The sequence below is a fragment of the Camelus bactrianus genome, chromosome 21, assembly GCF_048773025.1.
Source record: "Camelus bactrianus isolate YW-2024 breed Bactrian camel chromosome 21, ASM4877302v1, whole genome shotgun sequence".
Lineage (NCBI taxonomy): Eukaryota > Metazoa > Chordata > Mammalia > Artiodactyla > Camelidae > Camelus > Camelus bactrianus.
In genome coordinates this window covers 28,558,941-28,574,956 of record NC_133559.1, presented here as the reverse complement: position 1 = coordinate 28,574,956, position 16,016 = coordinate 28,558,941, and the positions used below count along the sequence as shown (strand labels likewise).

The 16,016-nt window shown below is 38.9% G+C and overlaps 1 protein-coding gene across 8 annotated transcripts in view; it reads right to left on the bottom strand.

The window, feature by feature from the left end:
• Nucleotides 1-16,016, bottom strand: part of SMG7 (SMG7 nonsense mediated mRNA decay factor) — a 75,698-nt gene that overhangs the window by 15,294 nt on the left and 44,388 nt on the right. For all 8 annotated transcript variants that reach the window (XM_074349927.1, XM_074349926.1, XM_074349931.1 and 5 more), the window contains 7 exons: nucleotides 10,747-10,918; nucleotides 9,462-9,533; nucleotides 8,440-8,590; nucleotides 7,938-8,073; nucleotides 3,996-4,158; nucleotides 3,491-3,647; nucleotides 819-889 (listed from right to left, as the gene is read on the bottom strand). In XM_074349927.1, coding sequence (XP_074206028.1) covers nucleotides 819-889; nucleotides 3,491-3,647; nucleotides 3,996-4,158; nucleotides 7,938-8,073; nucleotides 8,440-8,590; nucleotides 9,462-9,533; nucleotides 10,747-10,918 — 922 coding nt within the window. The remainder of the gene's footprint in view (nucleotides 1-818; nucleotides 890-3,490; nucleotides 3,648-3,995; nucleotides 4,159-7,937; nucleotides 8,074-8,439; nucleotides 8,591-9,461; nucleotides 9,534-10,746; nucleotides 10,919-16,016) is intronic.

Genomic DNA, 16,016 nt, shown 5'->3' with positions numbered 1-16,016 from the left:
AAATGCAGAATCTCCGGCATTATCCCAAACCTACTGAATCATAAACTGCATTTGAACAAGACCCCAGGTGATTCATTTGCAAATCTGATACTTGAGGGGCACTGATCTAATGGAAGAAGAATCATCAGAAAGGAGTCAACTACAGACTGTTCAGTGCGAGATTATTTATACTGGGGAAAAATTTTAGGCAAACGGACAATGATTAAATAAATTATGGCATATCCACAGGATGGAATATTAAGCAGTCTGTAAAAACTATGTTTCAAAATGCAAAGGAAAATGCTAACAATATAACGTTAAACTTAAAAAGCAGGCACAAAGCTGTATCTGATACCAATCAATGCAGGTGTGTGTGTGTACACACAGGTGAAAGTCTTAAAGAAAATACACTACCATGTGAACAGTATACAAAATACTTCCGCATGAGAGAACTAAGGGTGATGCGTTCTTTATATTTTATGTCCCAAATGTTCTATGATAAGTACTACTTTGACACAGTAATGTTGTTTATATTAGTTCTTTAAAAAAAAAAAAAAAGTACGAATGAGGAGGAGGAGACGACGGAAAGCACTTGAAGGCACCACCCTCTCTGGACTCCTATTCAAATGCAGCGACACAGAGAGCAAGCTGCTGAAAGAACAGAGCAGCCTCAGCTCCCTCTGTCTCCATGTACTGAACCAATGCAGAGTTCAAAGTTGCTTCTGAGACACTGAATTTAAAGTCAAACACTTAAGACAAAACCTGGTTTTCCCCGGCCTTACGCCCACCGTGTGTGCTGGCGAACCGCGTCAGCAACACAAGGTCAGGGCAACCCTCACCGTTAGTGCTTGAAAGATCCTCTTCGTGGGGGTGGAAGCTGTTCAGAAGAGAAATCAGCCAGGGCCAAATGCTGCAAATTAAATAGTTCAGACTTTACTTTTGCATAAGAGAAACCAGAACACTAAGAAGCCATGAAAATGCTACCTGAGGGGCCTAGACTTTATGAATCTTCCCCTTGCGTCAGCATTTTAAAGGCTGTATGGTTTCCTAAAACGTATTTCCAAATACGTCCATGTAAAAGGTACACCAGCAGGGCCAAGTTCCTGATGGGGACCTACTGCTGCGCGTCATTTCCCAGGCTAATTTAACAGCTAGCAAAATTAATTCATCAGTCCTACACACTGAAAATTGGTGTTTACTGAGAAAACTCTGACCAGAGAGACAGCGTATTACGCTTTTGCACTTTTCACATATATTATCAGTTGTGGAGCCTGTTACTAGTTCTTAATCTGTAACGGGGGGGTGGTTACATTACAGCCAAATCACATTCTCTGTCCAAAGTGATGAACATGCCTTTGATGTTAAAAAATCCACACATTGTTATAATATCCTTATCTCTAAGCTCTGGTTCCTAAAACAAAATTTTTGAAAAAGTTTGCAAAATATTAAACAATATTTCAAATATTTAATTAAAATGTTAAAAATAATCACGATCTACTTCAGATAATACTAAGGTTTTCTTGGAAATATGTAACAACCAATGTTGGTGAAAAGTGTGGTTAAAAAAAGAGCCCAGGGTGAGGTGCCCGGGATAGAGAAACTGGGCGTAAATAATCACATCACAGAAAAAAACTGGAGGTTGACAACTATTTCTGACAATTGTACACTTTGAAATATGGGAACATGCTACTTAAATAATATAAATGAAATATACGGAAAAACGTATAAGGAAGTAAACAGTGAAGAATAAACGCTATGAGCCTTTCAGGGATGTAACAAATTAGGAGACAGCTGGAAAAGAAGATTAATAACAATGTTGGACTAGAACAACCATGTCCTTATGTAACAAGTATGAGATCTCAAGAAACAGACTGCAGAAGAGTGTGAGAAATGACTTAATGATACTGCTTTACCCTACTCTGGGTTACTTAATCTAACTTTGCTTTCTACAAAGGACAAAAATACATCACTATTTCACAAATTTATTACCTTAAGATAACGTGTTCTTAGAAAAGTACAGGAGAAAACAAGTTCTAGAACTTGAAAAGGTCCGAAAGCAAGAAACTGAAGGTTATTTGACTATGTATAACATTCTGAGTTCACAAAGGGAAGAGGAACATTTTCATTGTTTAAAAGATATAAATGACAATTATTGACCTTGATGTATCAGACACATGAAGAAAATCTCTAGTTTTGAAGAAATACTCCACATTAGTCTAAAATGGGTAGTGACACAGTTGAAGATGGAATGAAATACCTGCAAGGTGTTCATTATATTATAATTCTAAAGACCCTAAACCAATGTGAGAGAAGGAGGGGGGAAGCATAAATGACAGGGAACAAAAAGGAATGAAGTTTGTAAAAAGGTATTCCTTGTCTGAATGAATATCCTTCGCAATGATAAGAAATGGGAATGCACAGAGTGGGCCTAAAAGATAATTGTGCAGGAACAAAAACCCAAATAAAAATATCAATGCTTCTCTCATAGCATTATTGATACAACTTACTGAACCAAACACAAGTTCTAAAGTACACACAGGAAGGAGAAATGTATGGCCTCTGGTCAAGAAGTGAAAATTCTGTGCAAGAAAGCAATGTCTAAAATTATGCATCACTCACCGAAAGCTACACGTCGGCACAAACAGGAGATGTGCAGCCTGCTGTGCTATGTTGCTGAGCCCTATTCAGGACGGTGTCAAAAATGAAGGCACTTCAAGTTAGGTTTGAGGGAGAAACAGGAGAGAGAGGTGTGAAGTCAGAGGGACCCCAGGGTCTTAAATGTGGCCAGGACAGTTTCTAGGCTGAGACCTCGGTCAGCGTGTGGACGCTGGGCCACAGAGCAGGAATTTCAGAGGCTCTCCTTACACCCACCAGCAGCATCCGCAGGGGAGGAACTTTCTGCTCACTGCAAAGCCTTCCTGGAAATTTTTATTTCTGTAAGCAAAGGTAAACTGAAAGCTTTCACTTGTCACTATAAAATGAGTAGTTCCTACGAACTGTCAGAACTATTCTGAGCAGAGATTACAGAGAAAATGGTGAAAGCCAAAATAACTTCCAATCTTCAATGCTTAAAACAAATATAACTCAAATCAGGTGTTACTAAAAGGCAGCTTATGTATCTATACAGCTTACGTATAGAAAATAGTGGAAGAAGTAAAAATCTCTTTCCTTCAACTCCTAAACAGAAAAGGGACATAACGGTAATGAATGAGAAACAAAATGGTTTTATTTCAACTTCATTTTGAAATATGAAAAATGCCTTTTCCCCAGGATGTCAAACAGGAACAGGCGGAGCAAACCGGGAGGGATCCTTACAGTTGTGCCTCACGTGAAGGATTCAAACAAATGAATGAAAAGCATACAAAGAAGTCTTCAGTTCAATTTCCAAAAAGTTAGGTGGAAAATACAGAGTCTTCCATTGTTCCAATACTGTGTTTTAGAAGGTCGTTTCTACGTTATCTATGAAATCAAACAAAGCACACAAGCTAACGTGAAACGCCAAGACACTTACTACTGTCTTTCATCCACCACCGCCTCCTGGAAGACCCTGGGCCTGAGCCTCAGCCAGTCCATGGAGACCTTCACTGCAGGGAGGGGGTAGGCGTTGTAGGACTCCTCCTGAGACTTGTTCTGGAGAGGACATTTGCACAGGATGCCAAGAAAAGACACTTAAAGAGAAAACGTGTTTAGAAAGCGTAAGATATCTGAAATTGTGTACTAGTCCAAATTACAATATTATTATGAACCTTCTGCAAATGCTACTTAATGCTTAAATATCTCACAGCTTCTTTCTAAAAAGGCACTTTCTCTCCCATGTTAAAAATGTTACAGATACAGTTGATGGGGGGGGTCAGTATGTAAAAAGACAGGACTTAAGAGTTTAGGCCTTCTGATTCAAGATTAAGAAATATAGGACACTTTGTAATGTTACTAATGCTCTATCATAATGATGAAAACGCCCAAGATTATGCTTTCCAAAGAAGACGGCACAGGAAGTTAAATGATTTAATACTCACTAAAGAGGGCTAACAACTGTGTCCAACACAGCTGCTCATCTTGGCTATAACTATGCTGTTCCGTTTCATTGCTAAAGTCACGAAGGTGATGAAGTTGAAACAGGTTAATGACAGTGACGTGAACTAACTGCTGAGAGTTGAAAGCTTTTTGGAACAGCAGCCTCTGCAAAAGAAGACAGGAACACTGCTGTATTATCAAGAACAGAAGCCACCTTCAACGCAAGATTACACCGGCAGTCTGCATTCAGAGTCCACACTTACAGACGAGTATTTTAATGAGTCTGATGTGGTCTGATGTTTCTCATGCTGCCTTTTTTTACCTCGAAAGTTTTGGGTTTAACTCAGACACCACAGAGCTGTTTGAGCTCTTTTTCATTATACTCTTTTCCACAAGAAATGATATATCTTTCAAAATATCTGAGAAAAAATGTTTTAGGAGACCATCAAATATTTATACATCTTAATCCGTTAGAAGCTGTTTTATAAGAGATGCAAACATACTAAAATATTAAACTGGGACCAATGAGCAGAAAGCAGATGCACACACTAAGAAACAAAATTTCAAACAAAAAGACTCAAAAAAAAACATTTTTGAACTCTTGGTACATAACAGATGGCTTCCAAAATTTGTCATAAAATTTACTCTTTCAAAGCCTTGATGCATTTAAAGAAACTTATTTATAAATGGGATATAAAGCAAGAACGTATCTGGAACTCAGGGTAAATGATATACCAAAGCAATCATTAACGTGTTCTAGGCACTTCTATAAATCGTTACGCTGATGTTTCCCCTATTAGAGAAGCATGGTCTTCATTATGGAGTTTCTCTGGCTCAGTAACTATGGGGTCAAGGGACCCGCTAACTGGCACTCTGAGGAAAACCTCATCCACGTGCTCTCCGCTGCTGCTCTCACCTCAACCACGCCGCCACCTCAGTGTCTGCAGCAGTTCAGGTCACTCCATGTGACATGCTTTTCAAACACAAGCCCCTAACAAAGTTGACAGCTACTAGAGATGAATGATATCCTGGCTTCAGCCTACACTTCAGCAGTAGCCAACTACTCTCCCTCCCCAGGGAAGATTTTTGGAGAAAGTGGGGATTCACTGTCACTAGCCTGATGGTGGGAAATAGAGAATGTTACTTACAGTTCTATCAACAGCGACAAGAGATCCCACCACCTCAGAAATTTATAGCTGCCTTTGTCCATCCTGTTCTGAGATTTTTTTCTATTTGCACTGTTAAAGAATCTGAAATATTCAAAGTTCTGTGATTCTATTAATAAGAACTTTCGCATCATCACTGGAGAAATAGAAATCCACTCCACTTCATTCTCCCCGTCCTCTCTCTTCCGTCTCCTCGCCATTCCAGTCTATACATCAAGAATGCTTACTCCTTTCCTAAAGGCATCAAGCACTTTTCTCTTTGTTACTCCAAATGTTCCAAAATGCTCTCTCTTCTCCAGAGTTCTGCCACAAAACTTCTCCTTCATCCAACTTCTACATCCAACCTTCTAGATAAGCTGATCATTTACACAAATGCATAAAATACTAGCATAAAATGAGAATATTAATTTGTATTTTTCAAAAAGCATTTTTCTCGTAAGTACAATTTACAGCGACGTACCCCTTGTATCTACAAAACCACTAGCCTTTGTTTTAGAGGGCAACGCCCTACAAAGCAGAACCACTAGCCCTTTAAAAATGTTTCTAGTGCAGGCACAGTGACAGGATAGCACGTGCACGCAGCCTAGCACCAGCAAACGGTACCCAAAGCTCAGGCTCAGGGACGCGCAGACTTTGTCCTGTTCTCCCCTGTATCTCGAAGGGCTTAGAAAAGCGCCCAGTACACAGCAGGTGCTCACTCAGTGAAGGAATAATCCACACTTCTAGGAGTAAATGTGTAATTATTCAGTTGTCATTTTGTAAAATTTAGATTGTATTTTAGTAAACAGAGGGGCTCCCTGGGAACAAAATCGGACCGGAACTGACTTTTTGTTACTCAAAGACACTTTCAGCAGTGGATTGAGGAATATACTGAACTAAATACCATTAAGAAACAGGACACATTTAACAGATACAAAGTCTTATATCTCAGTTCCTAAACCCCAGGCCTTAAGCCCTTCCGTGAATCTCAATTTGATATACATTTCTGCTCAGCAGCGACAGACTACTAGTGAGACAGGCACACTGACATTCACATGTGGATAATACGATTTATCTCTAAATGCTTCAGAAATACTCACTCAACTGTGCTAAAATTTCATTCTGACAATGTTCTTCTGATATTTCAGTACTGAGTAAGGTTTAAAATAGATCTGCCTCATGCTATGTTTAACTTCAGAGCATTGGAATGATACTTCAAAGTGTATTTTAGCAATTGCCCACATATACCCACTGAACCTCAGTCAGAAATACGTATCTGAAGAGAATATTAGTGTTTGAGGTTGAACCAAATACAAAACTGACTACATTTTAGACTAGGATAATTTATACAGAGAAAACCTCATTAAGGTAGGATCCCGCCCCTCAGCCCCACTCTTACAGAGTATCTTTCATAGAACCAGAGCTGGAAGCAATCTCAAAACGCCACCTGGTCCAATCCCCCGCTATTTAACGGGACTGCACGTAAACCATCCAAGAAAGATGGCTGTCAGTCTGACTTTTAAGCTCTCAAAAGAGAGACCCCTCAGCAGCTATACGGATCTCTATTTAAATTTTAAGATTTTATTTCTGACTTCAGGAAGACAAAGATGTGTTTTTATATATATATAACAAGTTTCATATATCCCAAATATATACATATATGAAAACATATAATGAAACTATTTAGACACGTTTGTTCTCTCTAGGCTGGGTTTTAAAAAGTTAGCTGTTTCCTTCATAACCCAACTCTATAAATCTTGGGCTAAGTTTAAATAGGTCACTAAAAGAAGCGGAGAACAGCAGGGGACTCTAGGAGTTTACTTTAAAACAAACTATTTCTATTACAGTTATTCAGTATAATCTCTTACACACAAAAAGTATCAACTAAAAATATGATTATCTGTTAAAAGCTATTTCACAACGACTATATCTGGCTAACTTATTGTCTCTTAAGTGTCTAAGTTCTACAGTCTCTGGAATGTGAAACTTCTGTAATACTTATAAAGCTCCAAAGCAGTGACAGACAATGCCCCAAGTGTGCAGACACCCAGATGTAACCAGGAAATACAAAATGTTGTTTGAGACTGTCTTATCCACCACTGACTAAAACAGTGACTAAACAGTGACTAAAACAGTGACTGACACATACTATTCAAATGTTTGTTGAATAAGAGAACTAAAAATAAAGTTAATACTTAATTTTGACTCCTCCAGTATTATATATACTATACATTTAAACTGTTAATATACTAATAAAAGATTATTTTCATATATAGAAACAGAACAAAGGTCACTTAATTTTATCTTCTTACACAAATTAGTGAAATCTATTCCCATTGAATGAGATTCTCATTACTTTCCATCAAACACCCACAGATCCTGACGGACCCAAGCCCAGGAAGAACAATGAGCTCGGTCTGCAGAATGGAAACACGATCTACAGGGTAAATGCCAGAGTCTTACCTAAACAGAGAAAGCATCAAAAGCAGGGCTTCCAAAACCGAGAAGAGAAAGCGCTTGGTCTGAGAAGGACCGAGGAGGAATTCTTCTTCCCCTTTATGGTATTTTCTGCCAAATGCCAGCTACCAGGTGAAAACACTGCTGCTGTATTTCTTTACGCAGACAGCACCCTCAGTTTTAACTGACGGAATGCTATACGCAAGAATTTCTTATGTTTCAAATTTACTTTTTACCAACAGTTCACAGTTAAATGACATAAAAACTGGGAGTAAGCCTTCTCCAAATCTTATGCTTCCTCATTAGACAAGACAAAAAAATTCTCTATTTAAAAAGTCTAACCTTAAACTGTTCTTCCAATTTCTCTCGAAGAGGGCTCAACTTTTCCAAGCTCTTACTCAGGTACACATGACCGTGGAATTTAATAAAGGCCTTGATGAAGTCAGAAACACCCCATCTGGTTTTCACCTCATCCCGGCTGAAATGAAAGAAAAACGTCCATGAATCTTAAGCAGAACGGCCAGAACCTCTTACAGGAGGGCTTCTCGGACAAAAGCACATGACTGGAGCACCTGATCCCCAAAGGCAGTCAGCTGACTAACTTTCCGACTCAACACACTCGGTGAGTCAGTACCGTGCAGCCTACGCTCCTGCGCTGGGAACAGAGCAGGGGCTGGCTGGCTGAATTCAGGGAGAACGATGTGCAAAACTACTACACAGGTTCAGAAACTGGGCAAATGTAAGAGAAGAGACGCACAGGGAACCATCTGTTGCTTGTTTGCCCACCTTTGAGGGGGCAATGCCACCAGGTTACAAAACTCTCTTGGAAAAGGCAATCGTATACCTTTCCAGTGCTTTAGAAAGTGCTTTCTGTAGATTAGTAGAGGCAGCTGGGAAAGGGAACTTCACAGCGATGCTTCTGCAGTAGTAGAAAATGGTGGTCAGATGGTCTCCTTTGGAGGAAGCTAAGATAGCCAACTGATTGTAAGGCTGACCTGGAGGAGAAAGTAAAGATTCCAAAGTAACACAAGATGCACGAAGTCTTGCTATCAGAATACAGAAGATCAGCTTTCAAACCTTTATATTAATGAGGAGTATTTTACAAAATAAATCTCCTGACTACCTCCTTACAAACGGGCACAACGTAAAGCAGCAGGCTTCAGTGATGGTGCGTCTTATGTTTAGGTTCACAAGTCACACAATTCGGGGGGAGAGCACTGTAAGCTCAAGTAAGACTTCAGAAAGGGCTAGGCAGTAAATATTTTTGGCTTTGTAGGCCAACGTTGTCTCCATCACAACTACTCAACTCTGCCACTGCAGTGGGAAGGAGCCACAGACAACAGTAAATGCAAGTGTGTTCGACTGCCATCCCTGCTTGAGACTCTTGAAAGCGGCTCTTTCGGAATTTAAAGGAATTTCAACATGGTTTAACAAGAACGTACACCACCAAACATCAGCTGTAGTTTAATTCAAGAATCACTGCTAACACCTGTTTTGGGAGCCATCAAAAGATAAAAGGACTATCTTTTAGGTAATAAGAGATAATAATTTTTCTAGGAGGGAAATAATGGTATTAAAGAGAAAATTATTCTATAAGTAATTAAGGAAGCCAGAGCTGTTGAAACAATTTTAGATCACAGTAGGGGATATTCTGTTTACACTGTTTTACTGACAACAGCACTATTATTTTAAAATTTCTTTTCAGCTATATAGAATACATAGTTAAAAGAAAAAAAAATCAATACCAAAACTCAACATCTTTTGGCTCCATCAAACTTGAAAGGTAAGCCTTGAACTACTCTCTGTATTTCTATCAAGGATAAAATGTCACTGTCAACCGCAAGTTGACGTGGGAGGCCCACTCACCATTAGAGGGGACAAGCTGAGCTGCATGTCTATAGTAGGACTCTGCCTGGCTGGTCTGGTTTCTGTATCGAGCTGAGAGGGGGAAAAAGAAAGTTTAGTTTAAAAACAAACAAGCAAGCAAGCAAACAAACAGATAAAACAGCCAGCAGGGTAATTTTTCCAAAACAGCTATAGTTTTAAGTTTTAAAGTTAATAAACACATTAAAGTTAATTTAAAATGATTAAGACAGGATATATCTTAAAACAAATTAACTATAGGATTATGTGTGAAGTGTCCCTCCAGCTTTCCCTATTTGGGACATTCAGCATGTAACCAATTTTAAAGCTTACCTAGCCCCCATTTTCAGGTCCTCCAGTGTCATGCATCACCAGCTCCCACTATGGACTATGCTGGTGACCTGGAGCCGGCCCACAAGAAGGGGTGAGTTATATGGCACTTAAAAACAAAACAAAACAAAAAACACTATACAAGAGGATCTGAAATTTATGTATTTCTTCAATATCTTATAAAGTGATTTTGAAAAACGCCTTATACCTATTACAATATTAATTATGTATGTGTGCAAAGAATACACTGAAAGCAAAAACCACCTAAATAAACTATTCACTGAATTGCCTCGCAGAACTTGGTGCTTACTTTGATGTGACCTCTCATGGAGTCAATGATTTCTGACACCAAGAAATCTAAAATCTTTGAACTTTAAAGCAGTAATGTTCTCCATTTCTTGTTACTTGGGGACAGTCAAAACATAATCCTATAGTTAATTTGTTTTATAACCCTTTAGGTCACCTTAAAGGAATGAACAAGAAATAAGTAAGTTATATAACATTCGCAGATAAAATGTATAAAATGGAAGTACAAATTTAACTGTAAAAAGGGAACAGTTAAAAATGAACTTTTAATGCACTGGTAGGAAGGAAAGAAGGCAATCTAGTTTCAGAAGGAGTACTTTTTATAAACCCTACCATTCCAAAAGAGTACAGATTCAATTCAGAAAATATTATGACATCACTTTGAAAAATTTAGCTTTGATTACATTTTTGCTGTTTATTACTTGCCTATATCTGCATAAAGTTTGAATAAAATTTAAATCTTAATATGAAAGTTACTTCCTTAAAGATCTTTTGCCAATCCCAAAACATTGAGAAAATCTAAGTTCCTTAAAATACATTTTACAGGTTTCCTCTTATGACAATCTAAGTTATGCGTGGATGGTCAGCTCAAAGTGACTACTGCAAAGAAAAGCATGAATATATTATCAATCCCTTCACACTAAAGGCTCACCAATGTCTCCGAGGTGGACGAGGCAGTGCTGGCAGATGTAGGAACAGGAGCTGGACTGTGGCTTCACGATGGCGCTGGTGTGCGTCTGTTTATTGCTGATAATCCCCAGCTGGGAAGACTTCACACGGCATGGTAAATCTACGTTAAACACTGTACACAGTTCTTGTAATAACTAAAAGGCAAACACGAGCAAGCTTTAGTATTAAGTCAGAACTGGTAAGTCAGAGGTGCGCCAACAGGGAAGTCTGTATACGTTAATGTGTGTAGCTAGTATGCACACTGCTGAGACCGGACAGAGAGGGGAGCCTTTCATAGGATACCTAGTGACAGTCATTACAAATCATATCTTTTGATTTCTGAAGTATTAGAACAATCTAGGATATACATCTAAAAGGAATAGCGTTAAAAAAAAAAAGACTACCTGAACAGGGTATTCAGACTCACTCAGCATGCAACTCCACGAAATTTACCTATCTATCTATCTATCTACCTACCTAGAAACACAAAAACCATTAAAGTTGGTTGGCTACAAATTGACTGAAGTGCAAACCCACACATTTGTTAGACAGCAGGAGTTTCACGCGCTCTGTTTTCTTAAGCCTGAGGTCAACCTGTGCCTTTGCATACAAAAAGATCTCATGTATTACAGACCTGGAAGGGGCTTCTGAGGTTATGTGGGCCACTGCTCTTTCCTCCTTTCTTCTCTGTTCTGCAGTATGAGAGGGTTCCTCTCCCTGGTCAGAGTGAACATCTCTGCCTGAGCATGCCTATTTCATTCTTTTCTGCCTCCTGCCTGTCATCCCCTCATTTTTTAAATCTACTTTCAAATTCTCGTGCCTATTTGCTGTGGCCTATCAAGTGTTGCCCACAGAAAAACAGTAATAATAATAACAATAACTATTATTATAAAAAAAAAAAAACAAAACCACCAAAGCACCCTCCCTTGTCCCTAGATTTCTCCTCTAGCAACCTTCTAACGTCTCCTCCTCTTCTCAGCCAAACTCCTTCAAAGGAGGCACATGTGTCACATCTGCTTTCTCAACCCCTCCTCACTCCTTGATCCATCATGATCTGGCCACTCCACAACCCCTGCTCCTCTCCCAGCCCACCATCCACTGAAACTGTGGTCAATATGACAACGGGTTAGCAACAGCAAACACAATGGACATTTTCCAGTCATCATCGCACTGGACTTCTGCTACATTTAGAACAGCTGATCTTATGGTTGATAACTGAGCTTCTCTAGATCTTTGTATCTTGCCAAACATTTCAGTGTTCTTCAATCAAAGGCTTTTCTCTCCCCACCCTGCTCCACCCTCAAGGGGTGTTATTCCTGGGCCCCACACAGTTCTTCACGCTCCGTTCTTATTCATTCAAATATTTACTCATAAATACATTCATTCAAATATCTGGTTATTATAGCACCCACCATGGTAAGTGACAGAGAGAGACGAATAAGAAAACCTGTGTTCTTACAGAACGCACAGCCAAATGAGTAAGACAGGCACATAAAGCGGTGGGCAAGAGAAGGATGGAGGGAGGAGGGTGGGGAGAGATACCAGCCAGGATGGCATAAGCCCACAGAACACTCTACATTTAAAATAAACTTCATTCCCTAGGTCACTTGATACACATGTCTTACTTTATCCTTGAGATAAACTAGTAGCAATACAGTATGTAGGCATGAAGCTCCACTTTTTCAGATAAGGCTAAGAAAAGTGACAGAGATAGCAAGTGTAATAAGGTTACAGAACTAGAAATATCTTGATTCTATCACCACTCTGCCCTATGCAAAATTCACAATACAAAATAAGACACCCTCAGGACCCAACTCAGAAGGATATGAAAGGTCCCCTTTTTCCTAAAATAATAACCACCTCCATAATCGAATATAAAATCTGTATTCCCTTCGCACGACACCCAGGAATTACCTGCATCTTCACTTAGACCTGTACATTTGGAACGAGTAGGAAATTTGCTGACTTAAAACTGAGTAAACAAAATTAGTGCCCAGAGTGGCTAGAGTCTAGAAATAAAAAAAGCAAGAAGTACAAGAAAGGAACAAAAAATAGGAAAAAAAAAAACAACCCACAAATAGATGACTGTGGAAGATGGCAAGAAGAAACATGCCAGAAAATAAAGAATTAAGTTCGGCAGGTACTGAAAGAACAGACTGGAAAACGAGGCAAGGCTGAGTGTCTATCAAGAAGAAAAAAGAATGTTCACGAAAAGTAAGTCACACATGGCTGGAAACTCATGTGACTGTCTTACAGTCCAGTTTCTGCCTGAACCCAGGAATTGCGGGCATACCAGGAAGTTCCTGCTGGTTCAAGGATTCTGGGTGAGAGAGCACCGGTGAGCTTGGGGGCAGAAACAAGGTGGAACTAAGGAGGAGAAACAGATGTCTAACACCTTGAGTAAAACCAGATGGCAGTCACTCTGTGAAAACTCAGCTCCAGGGCTCCTTAGCCCTTCACTCTACATGAAGCATGGAAAACCGACTATAAACATACAGACTATCACCTTTTAACTGTCCACTACAGAAACATAATGCTATCTTCTTTGGTTCCCATTTTCTTAGAATAAGGACTACTGTTCTGTTCTTCGATGTTTTAAAAAAAACAACCCTACAAGCATAATGTTACATTCTTACATGGACTAGGAATTTGGTTCTGGCTTGAGGGACCATGCTTTAAATAGTTAAACAAGATGATATCTAAGTCAGGATCATCTTCGCAGAAAATATGACTGAGGATAATCGTGCATCAGCCTCTTCTCAATCTACTCCAAACAGATCTCTATCTCCACTGCTCTACAGAAGTCACCTTCAAGTCCAAGATACCATAAACTATAAAATGAACTAATATTTTATGTAACATTGAGGCAAAAAAAAAACCCTCCCAATTAAATGGCAACTGACCATCCTTTGTAACCGTATCCCTACCTCACAGATGTTAAAATACAAAAAATTTAGAAATGAGGAAATACGGTATTCATTAATTTCACCAATGACTTCCATGTTGTCCAATCTAATGGGCCACTTTTTAATCCTCTTACATGACTTCTTTGTGGCCCTGAACAGGGTTGATCACTCCTTCTCCTTATTGAAATGCTTTTCTCTTAGTTTCCAAGGCACTACTCTCTGATTTTCTCCTGTTGCAATGTGGCTCCTCCTGTGCTAAACCTGTTCCCACCTAGTCCTGTGGTTTAAATACCAAACACTAACGTCTAAGTCAGGGTGCTTTATTGCGGTTGTAAATTTTACTCTGGCCCTGAACTTTTCACTGAGCTCCAAGCTTATTTATCCAATTACCTATTTGACCTCTCCACAGAGATGTCAAACAGGTATCTAATTTAACATGGACACAGTTGTTTTCTCCTCAGTAAATGGTACAACCAGACAATCTGATAACTCAAGTCATCTTTGACTCTCTCCCTACCCTGATCCCACACATCCAATCCAATTCATCAGGAAGTCCTACTGGTTAAAAACCCATCGACATCTTCCCATAACTATAGTAGCACGCTACCTAGCTTCTGTTCCTGACTCCTGCTAATTCATTCTCCATACAACATCCAAGGTAACCTTTTAAAAATACAAATCTTATGTTACTTCCTTGCCTACTTTCCAATGATCTGCAACTACACTTAAGATTAAAATTCAAAACTCATCTTAGTCTATGAAGTTGTACAATGATTTGGACTTCGTCTACTTCCTCAGTCTGGTAGCTTAATCTGCACCGCATGTAATCAAGAAAGATATATAGAATATTATTGTTAGCAACATCATTAACTGTTTCAATGATCAAACCAAGATAACAACAAAAATGTAAGTAAAAAGTCCTTTTAATGTTGAGATCGGGAAAAAAAGTTTATTGCTGCTCATTCTACAATTGTTGTAATTGCTCAGCCGCTGCCTGTGGAATGCAGTGGGGAGAATCAATGCTTATTATAAACATTTCAAAAAGTAAATTTCAAAATTAGATTACCCACATATTTTTCCTTATAAAACAATATTTTGAGACATTTGAATGATTCTATTATTTACTTACTTATAAAATGTTTTTGCAAGTACTATGCCCCCTTAACAAAAGTGGTGATTCCTGCTTTACTCCCTTGCAGATCTGTTCTGATTTATCAGTGTCTAATTAAACCCTGGGGATGTACTGCAGAAGGTGGATGCTTTCCTTCTACCGCCACCAGGGCCAGCTGCATCGAGTTCCTATAGCCCCTCCCTACTTCAGCTGTGTGCACAGTTTAAATTTCTACTGCATAAAGGAAGGAAAAGAGATTTAAGTCGGAAATGAGACTGGAGTTTTAAAACTGGACTATGTTTAAAAGCCAAAGAGCAATCAGAATGTTATGAAATTTGTTCAGGATGTTATAATGGGTACCTGGAATTCAACAAAGTAGAGTTGAAAGTAATGACTGGGGGAAAGAAAGATACTATTTTTGTTAATATCCCACTGAGCTGAGACTAATTAACACTTAGAGTCAAACTGTATGCACAATTTTATATCATGGTTTTTCACTTAATAATAACACAATTTTCTCATGTTAAAAAAACTTTATAAACAGGACCTAATTAAACTTACAAGCTTTTGCATAGCAAAGGAAACTGTTGACAAAATGAAGACAAAGCTACTGAACAGAAAGTATCTGCAAATGATATGACTGATATGGGGTTAACAGCCACAATATATAAAGTGCTCATAAACCTCAACATCAAAAACCAAGCAACCAGATTAAAAAATCAGCAGAAGAACTGAACAGTTTTCCAAAGAAGACATACAGATGGCCAACAGGCTCATGAAAAGATGCTCAACATCGCTAATCACCAAAGAAATGCAAATTAAAACCACAATGATATATTATTACCTCACACCTGTCAGATGGCTATCATCAAAAAAGATAACAAATGATGGCGAGGATGTGGAGAAAAGGGAACCCTGTACACTGCCAGGGGGAATGTAAACTGGTGCACCACTGCGGAAAACAGCATAGAGATTCCTCAGAAAAACTAAAAATAGAACTGCCATATGACCCAGCAATTTCACTCTTGGGTATGTATCTGAAAAAAACAAAAACACTAGTTCAAAAAGATACATTCACTCCAATGTTCATAGCAGCACTATTTACAATAGCCAAGATATGGACACAAACTAAGTGTCAACAGATGAATAGATAAAGAAAATGGGGTGTGTGTGTGTGTGTGTGTGTGTGTGTACATCCACATACATACATAAACAATGGAATACTACTCAGCCATA